This window comes from Chiloscyllium plagiosum, unplaced genomic scaffold (genome assembly GCF_037043375.1).
Source record: "Chiloscyllium plagiosum isolate Xiang-an unplaced genomic scaffold, Cpla_swu_hap1 HiC_scaffold_11, whole genome shotgun sequence".
In the NCBI taxonomy this organism is placed as follows: Eukaryota; Metazoa; Chordata; class Chondrichthyes; order Orectolobiformes; family Hemiscylliidae; genus Chiloscyllium; species Chiloscyllium plagiosum.
In genome coordinates this window covers 85560674-85573293 of record NW_028270149.1, presented here as the reverse complement: position 1 = coordinate 85573293, position 12620 = coordinate 85560674, and the positions used below count along the sequence as shown (strand labels likewise).

The 12620-nt window shown below is 43.1% G+C and overlaps 1 protein-coding gene across 1 annotated transcript in view; it reads right to left on the bottom strand.

The window, feature by feature from the left end:
* The window catches only part of LOC122557534 (sodium- and chloride-dependent neutral and basic amino acid transporter B(0+)-like), a 61780-nt gene that overhangs the window by 42992 nt on the left and 6168 nt on the right, over positions 1-12620 (bottom strand). Inside the window, exons 3-4 of the mRNA XM_087992267.1 lie at positions 10793-10924; positions 5645-5812 (exon numbers count right to left, since the gene is read on the bottom strand). Of these exons, the coding sequence (XP_087848393.1) occupies positions 5645-5812; positions 10793-10924 (300 nt within the window). The remainder of the gene's footprint in view (positions 1-5644; positions 5813-10792; positions 10925-12620) is intronic.

Here is a 12620-nt window from a genome sequence, read left to right as displayed (position 1 = left end):
TCGGAGTAGGATGGAGGCGGAGAGGTCAAGAAGAAGACTGCAGGTCAGGAAGGCGGTGCCGGGCTGGAGGGATCCGGCTGAGACAAGGTGGGGGGAGGGGGGATGAAGAAACTGGTGAAGTCCAAGTTCATCCCCTGCGGTTGGAGGGTTCCCAGTCGGAAGATAAGACGCTCCTCCTCCGACCGTCGGGTTGTTGTGGTTTGGCGGTGGATGAGTCCAATGACCTGCATATCCTCGGTGGAGTGGGAGGGGGAGTTGAAATGCTGTGCCACAGGTTGGTTGGGTTGGTTTGTCCGGGTGTCACATAGCTGGTCCCTTTTTTCTAAAAGCTGTTCCTTTTCTCAAGTAAACTGTATTTTTGATTTTTTTCAGAAGGCTCGTAAATGGGCTGGGCTCTGATTAAACTAGTTTGGTATAGAGATGAAAAGGATTTTGAGAGACCTTTTGTTTATATGTAAACAGATGAGACTTCAGGCCAAAGTGGTCATGTTTTAGAAGTGGCCTGTATAATGGAAGGGGACTGGTCAGCTCTCTAGCTGAGCAGTTCAGTCTAGAACTAGTGGGGATTTCAACAGTGAGCTGTGTGGAAACAGGCTCTCTCTCCTTCTGCTCTTCTAACTTCAACCTGTCAGCATTTGTCCCCCTTGCACTGTGTTTTAAAGGGGCTTTGCTTATTGGGGCTGTTGTGTGTATTCGGAACAGCATAATTAAGTTGACTTTGGATAGACTAAGTTCTGTAGGGCTTCTTTACTCTGTTCTTTGTGTTCCATTATAAAACTTACTAACTTATTCCAGGTAATTTTCACTGTACACTTACTGAAACACAATGCAAGGTTATGGTCTGGGCTGTCTGCTTAAGAATGTTTTGAGTGGTCTGGCCTAGTCCATAACAGTTGGAACTGCACCCATCCAGGCAAGTGAGGAGAATTCCATCACACTCCTTACTTGAGCCTTGTAGATGGTGGACAGGCTTTGGGAAGTGAGGAGGTGAGTTACTTATTACAGTATTCCGAACCTCTGACCTGTCCTTATAGCCACAATATTTAAAGTAGGTAGACAAATGGAAGGCTGGTAGAATACAGCAAGCCAGGCACCATCAAGAGGTGAGGAAGTCGATGTTTCAGGTTGAAATCCTTCATCAGGAATATTGCAGGGGGGAGGGAGCTCAGGAATAAATAGAGGCAGAGATGCTGGGAGAAGGTAAGTGGAAGTGGGTCCAGGTTGTGGGTAATTGCAATAAGTCAGTGGGAAGGGTGGAATGGATGGGTGGGAAGGAAGATGGACAGGTTGAATCAGATCAAGGGGAGGGATTGGAGAGGGAGGGGTTGGATGGGAAGATTATTTGAAATTTGGGAACAGTTTGTCCAGTTCAGTTTCACTTGTCAATGGTAAATATCTTGATATTGATAATGAGAGATTCAGAGATGGTGAGGGTATTAAATATCAAATGGATATGGTTAGTTTCTGTTTTGTTGGAGATGGTCATTGCCTGGCACTTGTGTGGCCCAAATGGTATTTCTCACATGTGAGCCCAAGTCTGGATGTTGTCCATGTCTTGTTGTATTGGACATGAACAGCTTCAGTGCCTGACGAGTCGCAAATGGTGAACACTCTGCAATCATCAGTGAACATCCCCACTTCTGACCTTACGATGGAGGCAACGTCATTGATGAAGAAGCAGAAGATGGTTGAGCCTTAGACATCACCCTGAGGAACTCCTTCAGAGCTATGCCAAAGTGAGATGACTGACTTCAATCACTACAAACATTTTCCTTTGTGCAAACCAGCAGAGAGACTTCCTCTCATTCCTGTTGACCTAGGGCTCCTTGGAGGCACATTCGGTCAAGCTTGCAAGTTCAACAGAGCTTTCTGTGCCATCATCACTTCCGATGCCTAGGTCAGGACCAGGTAGTTCAACCAGATTTGTTCTTTATTTTGAGATGTTTCAAGAAGTGATATACAACTGAGTGGCTTTCTCATCCATGTCTGAGGGCAGTTGAGAGTCACCCACATTGCTGTAGGTTTGGAGTCACATGAGGTCAGACCAGTTCAGGACAACATGTTGATGACAATCAACAATTACATTGTGGACACCATCGAACTCTTTTCTCATTCCAGGTTTATTAACTGAATGTAAATGTCACGCTGAGGTGGTAGTATCTGAACCCATGGCCCAGGACCTTCGTCTGGATCTCTGGATTTCTAGTCCATTCACAATATCAATACACCACCCACTCCCCATACTATGCCACTGCCTTCCCCAGCTAAAGTTTTCCAGAAACCAAAGAGAAAACAGAACAATTACAAACTATCTGAACCTTTTGTTATCAGCTAGAATTCAACCAGAAATCAAAGGACTGCAACTGTTCCAGTCTCCAAGTTCAGCTGAGATCCAACCTTCTGGCTACTCAGCTCTGAGTAACCAACAACCTGCTGTGAAATCTACAATCAACACAAACTTTAATCCAGATTGAAGCATGAAATCTGTCATGGAAGTCATTCAGCCGAACACATGGAGAGCTAAGGATAATACTATAAAGAATGTTTTATGTGTAATGTAAAATCGAGATCATTGTATTCATTCCTAGTTTGTGTGTGGGTATGCATGATGTGTTAAATTATAGTAAGCATTTGAGAACAAAATCTTCTTCAATTCCTTAAATTGAACTAAGCACCACAACAGAATAAGAAACACAATTTCCAAAGACACATCCTGATTATTGACCTAAACGTAGTACATCTGTTATTGAATCAAAAGCAATAATCTCTATTTCATCCATCTGATGGATATCAGTCCCTGAGGCACATTAACATGAAACTCTTTCCCCTTTTTCTGTCTTCTCCCTACCTGGTCTTGACAGCATGAGGCTCCAGCAATCTAATTGATGCTTCAGTACCTTTCAATCAGGCTAGGAAGCCTATCAGGTGACAAGACATGACAGAAAATGTGAAAGAGAATACAAACAAACACATCACACAGCATTGACCTGGACGTTGGAACTGACAAAGGAAGAGGTGACCCAGCAGAATTATTTCCAGTAACATGTGGGAACTTTTATTAAAACTGGGAGAACTGCTCCACAGATTAATCAAGTATTACTCTGACATGGTCATGTGCTGTGAATCGTAGGAAGTAACAGTCCAGACTCCTCCTTTGCAGTTTTGTGAAGGTGTAGCAGTACTGTACCTTTAAGAAAGTTGAAAAGCGAGCAAGGACAAAGCACCAGAGTCCGGAAAAAGGGAACAATGTAACACTTGGTCGAAACAAACAGCAGCAGCTGGGTTGCTATGAAACAAAACCAATTCAAATTTGGTCAATCATTTTAAATTATGCCCCAAGATACTAAAATCCAATCAAATTTGAATTTAGTGTTTTAATAATATTAAAATTAATGAAATGATCCGATGATTTGGGGTATAAAACCAGACATTTTGAAAAGTTAGACGGAGAACTGCAAAACCACCAACAAGTACAGACTACCAGCAGACCAGCTCTCCGAAAGGTACCTGTCCATAAGAAGTTTGTGCAGTAGAACTTCAAAAAGACAACAGAGCAAAATCTGCAGAGGAAGATGAAAAAAAGATTTGAAAGCTGATTGGTTTGAAAGTTGAATTTTTTTGTAAATCTTAATTGAGATTTTTTATCAGACTAGTATTGTCGAGTGGGAGGTAAAAGATTAGCCTCAAAGAAAGGTGTTGGACTTAAAGATTAAAGTTGTTAATTTTTACTTTAAATAGTGTCCTTTGGGATAGCTCTTTGCCTCTCGAATTTAAAAGTTTATAGCATGGTGTGAATCTATTCTGTGCTGCTGGTATACATTAGCAGAGGAGTTTACCCTGTGCCCTAACAACAGTGTGAAGGCAGTGACCCTGGAAGTTTGCAAATTTGGTTTCAGACTACCTGAAATCTCTTGACATCTGGTGAAATATTTGAGGAGAAAGTGAAGTCTGCAGATGATTACTTACAGTGTGGAAACAGGCCCTTCGGCCCAACAAGTCCACACCGACCCGCCGAAGTGCAACCCACCCATACCCCTACATTTACCCCTTTAACCTAACACTACGGGCAATTTGGCATGGCCAATTCACCTGACCTGCACATCTTTGGACTGTGGGAGGAAACTGGAGCACCCGGAGGAAACCCACGCAGACACGGGGAGAATGTGCAAACTCCACACAGTCAGTCGCCTGAGTCGGGAATTGAACCCGGGTCTCTGGCGCTGTGAGGCAGCAGTGCTAACCACTGTGCCACCGTGCCGCCCACAAAGATGCTGGAGATCAGAGCTGAAAATATGTTGCTGGAAATGCGCAGCAAGTCAGGCAGCATCCAGGGAACAGGAGAATCGACGTTTCGGCCATAAGCCCTTCTTCAGGAAGGGCTTATGCCCGAAACGTCGATTCTCCTGTTCCCTGGATGCTGCCTGACCTGCTGCGCTTTTCCAGCAACACATCTGGTGAAATATGGGGAAGGAAACCTCCAGCTGATAGTTACTGGGTGGCACTGCCAAAGAACAGCAGACAACATGATGACAAGTTCAAGTTCATTTAAAGACATCATTATAAAAAGCAAGTAAGCAAATCTTTATGAATGTACACATTTATAATGTCTACAACTAGTATTCTGTTGAAAACTATGAGCAAATCACTGGTAACTGGCTTATGAAGTTTCCCTTCTCTCTTCACAGGTTTTGGCACAGAATTATCTTTTCTGCTGATTCTTTTGAGACTTATGGTCACAGGAGTTACTGTTTCTTTTCCAGAAACTGATACTTCACACATGGAAGTATGCTCTGGTTGACACACAGGTTTGTGGTTCTGAACAAGTGGATTCTGCTCATAAGTTGATTCATCCCTCAATGCCATCATTTAATCCTGATGTGGTGGTGCCTGTGTGGACTGGGGTGGACTAAGCTAAAAAATCACACAACACCAGGTTATAGTCCAACCAGCTTATTTGGAGGTACAAGCTTTTGGAGCTCTGCTCCTTCATTGGGTAGCTGTGGAGCAGGATCATAAAACACAGAATTTACAACAAAAGATTATAGTGTCATGCAATATATAGTTTCACTGGCATAACACTGCAATCTTTTGCTATAAATTCTTTGTCTTATGGTCCTGCTCTATAGCTACCTGATGAAGGAGCAGCGCAGAAACCTGGCTTTACTGTAATGAGGAGTATGCCAGGTTCCAAGTGATTGATTGTGATAGGGGACTCTCTAGTTTGAGGGACAGAGAGATGTTTCTGTGACCAGCGACAAGATACCAGAATGTTGTGTTTCCTCCTGTGTCCAGGGTCAAGATGTCTTGGAGAGGGTGCAGAATATTCTCAAAGGGAAGAGAGACCAGCAGGATGTCATTGAACACATTGGAACCAGCAATACAGGAGGAGAAAAGGACTAGGTTCTGAAGAGAGATTATAGGAAATTAGATAGGAAATTAAAAGGCAGGTCCTCGAGGGTAGTAATATGTGGATTACTCCCAGTGCCATGTAATAGTGAGAGTAGGAATAGGAGGATACAGCAGATGAATGTGTGGCTGAGGAGCTGGTGGAATTGGACTGAAGAGTCTGTTTCTGTGATGAACATTTCAATGACTCTACAACAGACGGTGTCCACACTCTCCCCAATCAAAGTAAGTACTGTACCTTTGTGAGTCCTGCTGCATGTTTCATCTGCTCCCCACCAACTGAAGCAGTCTGCCCATGGCAGGGGTGATTGGAAGGAAGCAAACAGGTAGTACAGACTGTAGGCGAGGATGCAGGTCGCGTAACCGATGGCAGTGATAACAACAAGGATCATGGTGAGCCCCACACCTTCATATACAACAGGGAAGAGTAGATTAGTTTATGAACTATTAATTTGAAATAATTTCTTTGACATGGATTTGACTTGAAAGTAAAGCAATTGTATTTTGCTGAAATTAGATTTTCTCTGAAATTCATTAGTGGGATGTGGGTGTCTCTGGCTGGCCAGCATTTACTGCCCTTGAGAAGGTGGTCGTGAGTTGCCGTCTTGAATTGCTCCAATCCACCTGCCGAGGGGTGACCCACAATGCCATTATGGAGGGAATTCCAGCATTTAGACCCAGCCATGGTGAAGGAATAGCAATCAATTTTCAAGTCAGGATGGTGAATGGCTTGGAGGGGACCCTGAAGGTTGTGTTCCCATGCATTTGCTGTCCTTGTCCTTCAGGATGGAAGTGGTCATGGGTTGAGAAGGTGCTGTCTGAAGGTCTTTGGTGAGTTCTGCAGTACGTACTGCTGCTTTGAGTTTTGGTGGTGGAGGCAGTGGCTGTTTGTGGATATTGTGCTAATCAAGCTGGCTGCTTTGTCTTGGATGGTGACAAGTTTCTTGAGTGTTGTTGGAGCTGCACCTATCCAGCTAAGTGGGGAGTATTCCATCACATTCCTGAGTTGTGCCTTGCAGATGGTCAGCAGGCCTTGGTGATACAGGAGGTGAGTTACAGGCCACAGTAATCCTAGCATCTGATCTGCTTGTGTAGCTAATGTATTTATATGGTGCTTACTTTGAAATTGCATATACAGGAAGACCAGTGAGACTGTTCGGGACAACCCGAGCTGGGAGCAATGTCACTGCTTCAACTCATTCCACATCAACGTTTGAGAAACATGTAAAGTGTGGTCAGTTTAATTTCACCTCAATTGTCAGACTTCAGTCAATTACACTTCTTGACTGAGTTAAGTGAACCAATCTATAAGTCTTTTAGACCTATACGGCTGCAAGATCACTCTGGACATAAGTACATTTTTACAAGTTTCACAGAGTTTATTCATTTTATTGCAATAAGTACAAAGAGTAATTGTTAGTGTCTGACCTCAGTGACACTTATGCCTCAAATAATTTAACTAAAACATCACTTTTTGAAAAGCCAGAGGTTCCTTCATTTGTTTTCCATTGGGACAGTGGTTATATGGCAAAAAATCAATCCTTATTACTGTATTGAATGACAATCTAATTCCAAAGGATTGAATGTGAATGGGCAGATTATATATCCTGACTGTTTCTCTTTTAAGAGTATTAAGCTACATCCTCTCATTTCAAGTATTATTCTGGCAAACCTTCTCTGAATCACTTCCAACACAATTGTCCCCTTCTTTAAATAAGAGAACCAGTAATGTGCACAATACTCCAGATAACGGCCTCACCAGTGCTCCATAAAAATAAAGCATAAATACCCCACTTTTGGATTCAGTTCTCCTCATGATAAGTCACAACATGCAATCAGCTTTCCTTTACTTGCTGTTCTTGCATACTGACATTCAGCAATTTTTTCATGAGGACACCCTTTGCATTTCCGTGTTGCGATCTCTCACCATTTCAATATTCTTCCTGCTAAAATAGGCAATTTTACATTTTCATGTGTTCTATTGTCAGATCTTTGCTTTCGAACTCAATTTTTTTACAGCTTTATTATCTTCTCCATACTTTCCTCACTATCTGTGTGCCATCAGCAAATTTGGTATTCAAATTCTGTCCCTTCATCTCATTAAGATCTTTAAATAATGAATATACATTAATAGTTAATTGACTAGGAGGGTTGTGCAATAAGTCCGCATCACTTTGAAGCACATTGGGAGAAGGGGAGCTCACCTCTTCAGGAGTGGAACTGAGTGGGCGTGAACCAGAGGACAGCCAGGGATGGTAAGTAATATAAAACCTTACTATGAGGATTTGGGGCCTTCGCTTCACGAGCAGGCCTGAGTGGGAATGAACCAGAGGGCATCCTGGGAGGGTAAAAGTTTCTGCTTCTGAGTGTTTCAACTGAGGGGGGAGCTGAAAAGTGATGTCACAGGATGGCTGTGACTTGATTGGCAAATACGGAATCTGCTACACTTGAATGTGTTAAATTTGAATCTGTGTTAACATTGAGTCTGTGTTCAATTGAATACGTGCTAAATTATTGGTTATAACTTATGTTCAGATTGAGATCATAAGCAGAAATATAATAACAGTCAAAAAAATTTTTACAAACTAAAAATAGTTAATTAAATGAGAATGGAGAGTCAGATGATGTGTTGTTCCTGCATGATGTGGGAGCTAGTGGATCCCTTTGTGGGTCCCAGTGACCATGTCTGTAATAAATGTTGGTTACTCAAGGAATTCCGGCTCAGAGTTAACGTGCTAAATTCTGAGCTTTGGATGTTGTGACACATCAGGGAGGGGGAGAGTAACCTGGATGCTGTGCTTCAGGAGACAGTCACACACCTCAGATTAACTAACTTGAATTTGGCCAGTGGTCAGGGACAGGAGGATGTAGCTGCAAGTGAGGCTGGAAGAGGGAGTAGTTTTGCTTCATGATTGGATTGGAAAGGAGATTGAAGGGAAGATGAGCCAACTCACTGCAGCACTGTGGTGCAAGGAGCCACTTAAGTGGGGGGAGAGAAGAGAAACCTAGTTTTAATTGGGGATAGTTTGTTGGGGGCATACACACTGTACTCGGTGACCACGATCAAGAGTCTTGAAGGTTGTGTTGCCTTCCAGGCACTCGGGCTCAGGATATCTCATCCGGGCTGCAGAGAACTTGGAATGGGAGGGTATAGATCCAATAGGTATCAATGACATGGATAAAACTAGGGCAGAGATTCTGTTAAGGGAGTATGAAGAAGAGCGAGGAGCTAAATTAAAAAGCAGAACCAAAAAGGAAATAACCTCTGGGTTGCACCCTAAGCCACAAGCTAATTGGCACAGGGTCAATAAGATTAAGCAGGTTTGTAGTATGAAGAGAGATTGAACAGTTTAGGCCTACACTCTCTGGAATTTAAAAGAATGAGGGGAGGTCAAATTGAGCTATTCAAGATGATAAAAGGTGTGGATAGAATAGATGTGGAAGAGATGCTTTTTCTTGTGGGGCATCCTAGGACAAGAGGTCATAGTCTTAGGATAAAGGGGGTAGCAAGTTTAAAACAGAGGTGAGGAGAAACTACAGCTCCCAAAGGGTTGTGAATCTGTGGAATTTGCTAGCCCAAAGTGCGGTGGATGCTGGGACAGTGAGTAAATTGAAGGAGGATTTAGACAGATGTTTAATTGGTAATGGGTTGCAGGGTTATGGAGAGAGGGCAGGAAAATGGGATTGGATCGAATGGTGGAGCAGGCTTGATGGGCAGAATGGCCTAATTCTCCTCCTGTGTCTTTTGAATGTATGAGTTTGCAGCATGATGTGGCCTGGGGCTCCAGTGGTTAGCACTGCTGCACCACAGACTGAGTTCGATTCCAGTCTCGGGTGACTGTCTGCGTGGAGTTTGCACATTCTCTTCATGTCTCCACGGATTTCCTGCGGGTGCTCCACTTTCCTTCCACAGTTCAAAAGTGTGCAGGTTAGGTGGATTAGTCATGAGAAATGCAAGGTTACAGGGATAGGGAAGGGGGTGGGTCTGGGGAAGATGTTGCACGGAGCAATGGTGTGGACTTGTTTGGCCAAATCGGCCTGTTTTCACGCTGTAGGGTTTCGCTGATTCTATCCATGAAAAACCTTTGTCATGTAACATTATGGAAACAGGACATTCACCAGTTCCCCTTTTCCCACAGCGCTTAACTCATGAATTACATGTGTTTAGATTAATCTGGGGTATTATGGTAATCTCACACAACAACAGGAATAAAGGATCATATGATACCACTGATTTACACTCGTACATGAATGCCTCATTTGCTTAATAATTACAAATATCGAAACAACAACCCTTCTTTGAAGGATAAATGGATTATTACAGATCAGGAGCTTTGAGATATGAAGCAAAGGGATTTTGATGTCCATGTGCACACAATAATAAATGTAACCAAAATGGCCAATGGAATTGTTCAAGGAGCTACAACACATGAAGGAGCTGGTGTTGTATTGTCCAGAGATTTACTCTGATGGTGTCTGGTTTGGTTCATTCAGATTAGCTATCATAATTCAGAAAGGTCAGCTCTGTGCACAGCTGGTGTTGACAGGAATAGTGCCAGAAGGTTGCATTTTGAATTGTGATTGTATCTGATGAATTCATTGAGATGATGATTAATTTAAGAGGCACACTTTAAATAATTAAGAAAATCAGTAACATTAATGTGGAGAATCTGTCTCTTCAGGTTTCTGGAACAAAAAATAAAAGGAAACATTTGTTTAAAATTAGAGACCAGTCACTGTGTGAATGAGGAATGAATTTTTCTCACTAAAGACACTGGTAATCTTGAATCATTTGTCCATAAAGCTGTGGGTGTTACTGCTCAAACTGAAGATTGATTAATTCTCATCAGTCACAGGTAACAGGGGGTATGTAGCAAGCACAGAATTGAGGGACAGATCAGCCATGATGTCATTGAATGGTGAAATAATAGACTTAGTTGAACACAGCGCTACGTTAGCAGCAATGTGTGTGGCAGGGTGTAAAGTCTTCCCTTGACAAGATTTCCCCAGATTACTGCACTTCCAAACTCCAGTGTTGTCAGGAAAACACCTGAAGACTTTGTATGATTCTCATGAAACCTCAAGTTATTTCTTTCATTTCACCTGGTGTCAGATAATTGACTTCATTTTTAAAAATTTATCAAATTGAAAATAAACCCAGCTCCAATATTATTATTTCACCAACAGGGCGGGTATTGAACAAGAAATGAAGACGTTTCACTGATGATGCCTGTCTCTTCACTGCCTGCTTTGGCCTTTGTGAAGTGTGAGGAAGATCAGGTTACAGCCAGTAATTCACCAAGTCTCCATTAGATCACAAGACAGAACCAGTATTTCTTGATGAAGTGCCCAAGACCATTTAGACTGCCGTGGAATAAACACTAACCTTGTAACATGGGCACAGCTTTCCAGATTGCCACAGGACTGAGGCTGGCAAACTGTCCAAAGGAAGTTTCCAAGAAAAACAGTGGCATCCCAACGAGTGCCAACATGAGGGTGTAGGGAATAAGGAATACAGCTGGAAAATGGAGGAAACAATTTCAGGATTATATAAAATTGGAAAAGATTAAAACAATCGCTCAGTGAACTTTTGAAACCAAATTAAAATACGTCTTTCTCTGTCTTGCTGTCCATTTAATTTTCCACCTGTCTATCCAGAGTCATTTATAATCACGTCTTTTTCCCGACACTAGAAATTAATGTTCTCCTCTTTCACTGATCCTGATGACAGTTTGTTTGAGAGGATATCCCTGTGGTATCGAGGTGACATTTCAGTGTCATAGGGCAGAGTGAGATACACCAAATGAATGTTCTTTAAGATGAATGTGGATGAGCCTCGTCAAATATGTACATTTGAAGATGTATATATCTTTGAAATTGTTATAAATTTTACTTCAACGTGGCACTAGAAAAGGCACACCAGGTCAGGCAGCATCTGAGGTTCAAGACAGTTGGCATTTTGGGCAAGACCCTTCTGAAGAAGGGTATTGGAGAGGGGGAAGAGGGTTGATTTATAATGGTGGGAAAGGGGGTAGGGCGAGGGGAAAGGTAGGTGATAGGTGGGCAAAGCTGGGAGGTGGTGATAGGTTGGTGGGAAGGGTAGAGTGGATAGGTGGGAAGGAAGATGGGCAGGTAGGTCGGGGCAAGAGAGTGGATCTGAGATGGACGGTTGGATCTGGGATGTGGTGGGTGGAGGGGAGATTTGGAAACTGGTGAATTCAATGTTCATGCTGTGTGGTTGCAGGCTCCTGAGACGGAGGCTGAAGTGTTCACCCACCAGTTTGTGGGTAGCCTTGTGTCAGGGAGGAGGCATAGAATGGATGTACACTCAGGGGAGTTAGAGGGGGTGTTGAAGTGGATGGCCAAGGTAAGGTTGGGTTGGTTGGTGCGTACAGAACAGAAATGTTCCCTTTACCATCCTGCGCGTTTGCGCTTGGTAATTTCCGATGTAGAGGAGACCACATCAAGAACACCGGATACAACAGATGAGGTCGAAGGATGTACAAGTAAATCTCTGCCTGAGTTTTTGAATGTCCATGCAGTGTGGTTGTAGACTCCCTTTTCAATGTGCAAGTGGTGTGGTTGTAGGCTCCCTTTACAAAATTCATGCAGTCTGGTTATAGGCTCCCTTTTCAATGTCCATGCAGTGTGGTTGTAGACTCCCTTTTCAATGTTCATGCAGTGTGGTTGTAGGCTCCCTTTACAAAATTCATGCAGTCTGGCTATAGGCTCCCTTTTCAATGTCCATGCAGTGTTGTTATAGGCTCCCTTTACAATGTCCATGCAGTGTGGCTGTAGGCTCCCTTTTCAATGTTCATGCAGTATGGTTGTAGACTCCCTTTCCAATGTGCAAGTGGTGTGGTTGTAGGCTCCCTTTACAAAATTCATGCAGTGTGGTTATAGGCTCCCTTTTCAATGTCCAAGCAGTGTGTTTGTTGGCTCCCTTTACAATGTTGATGCAGTCTGGTTGTAGGCTCCTTTTACAATGTTCAGGTTCTGACACAAGGCCACCCACATATTGGAAGAAGAACACCTCATCTTCCACCTTTAAGCCTGCAACCACACACCATGAACACTTACTTAATTCACCAATTTGCAAACCTTCCCTTCCACCACCCCATCCCAAATCCATCTCTCTAACTCAAATCCACCTCCTTGACCCAAACTGCCTGCCCATCTTCTCTCTCACCTGCCCACTTCACCGTTCCCACTGA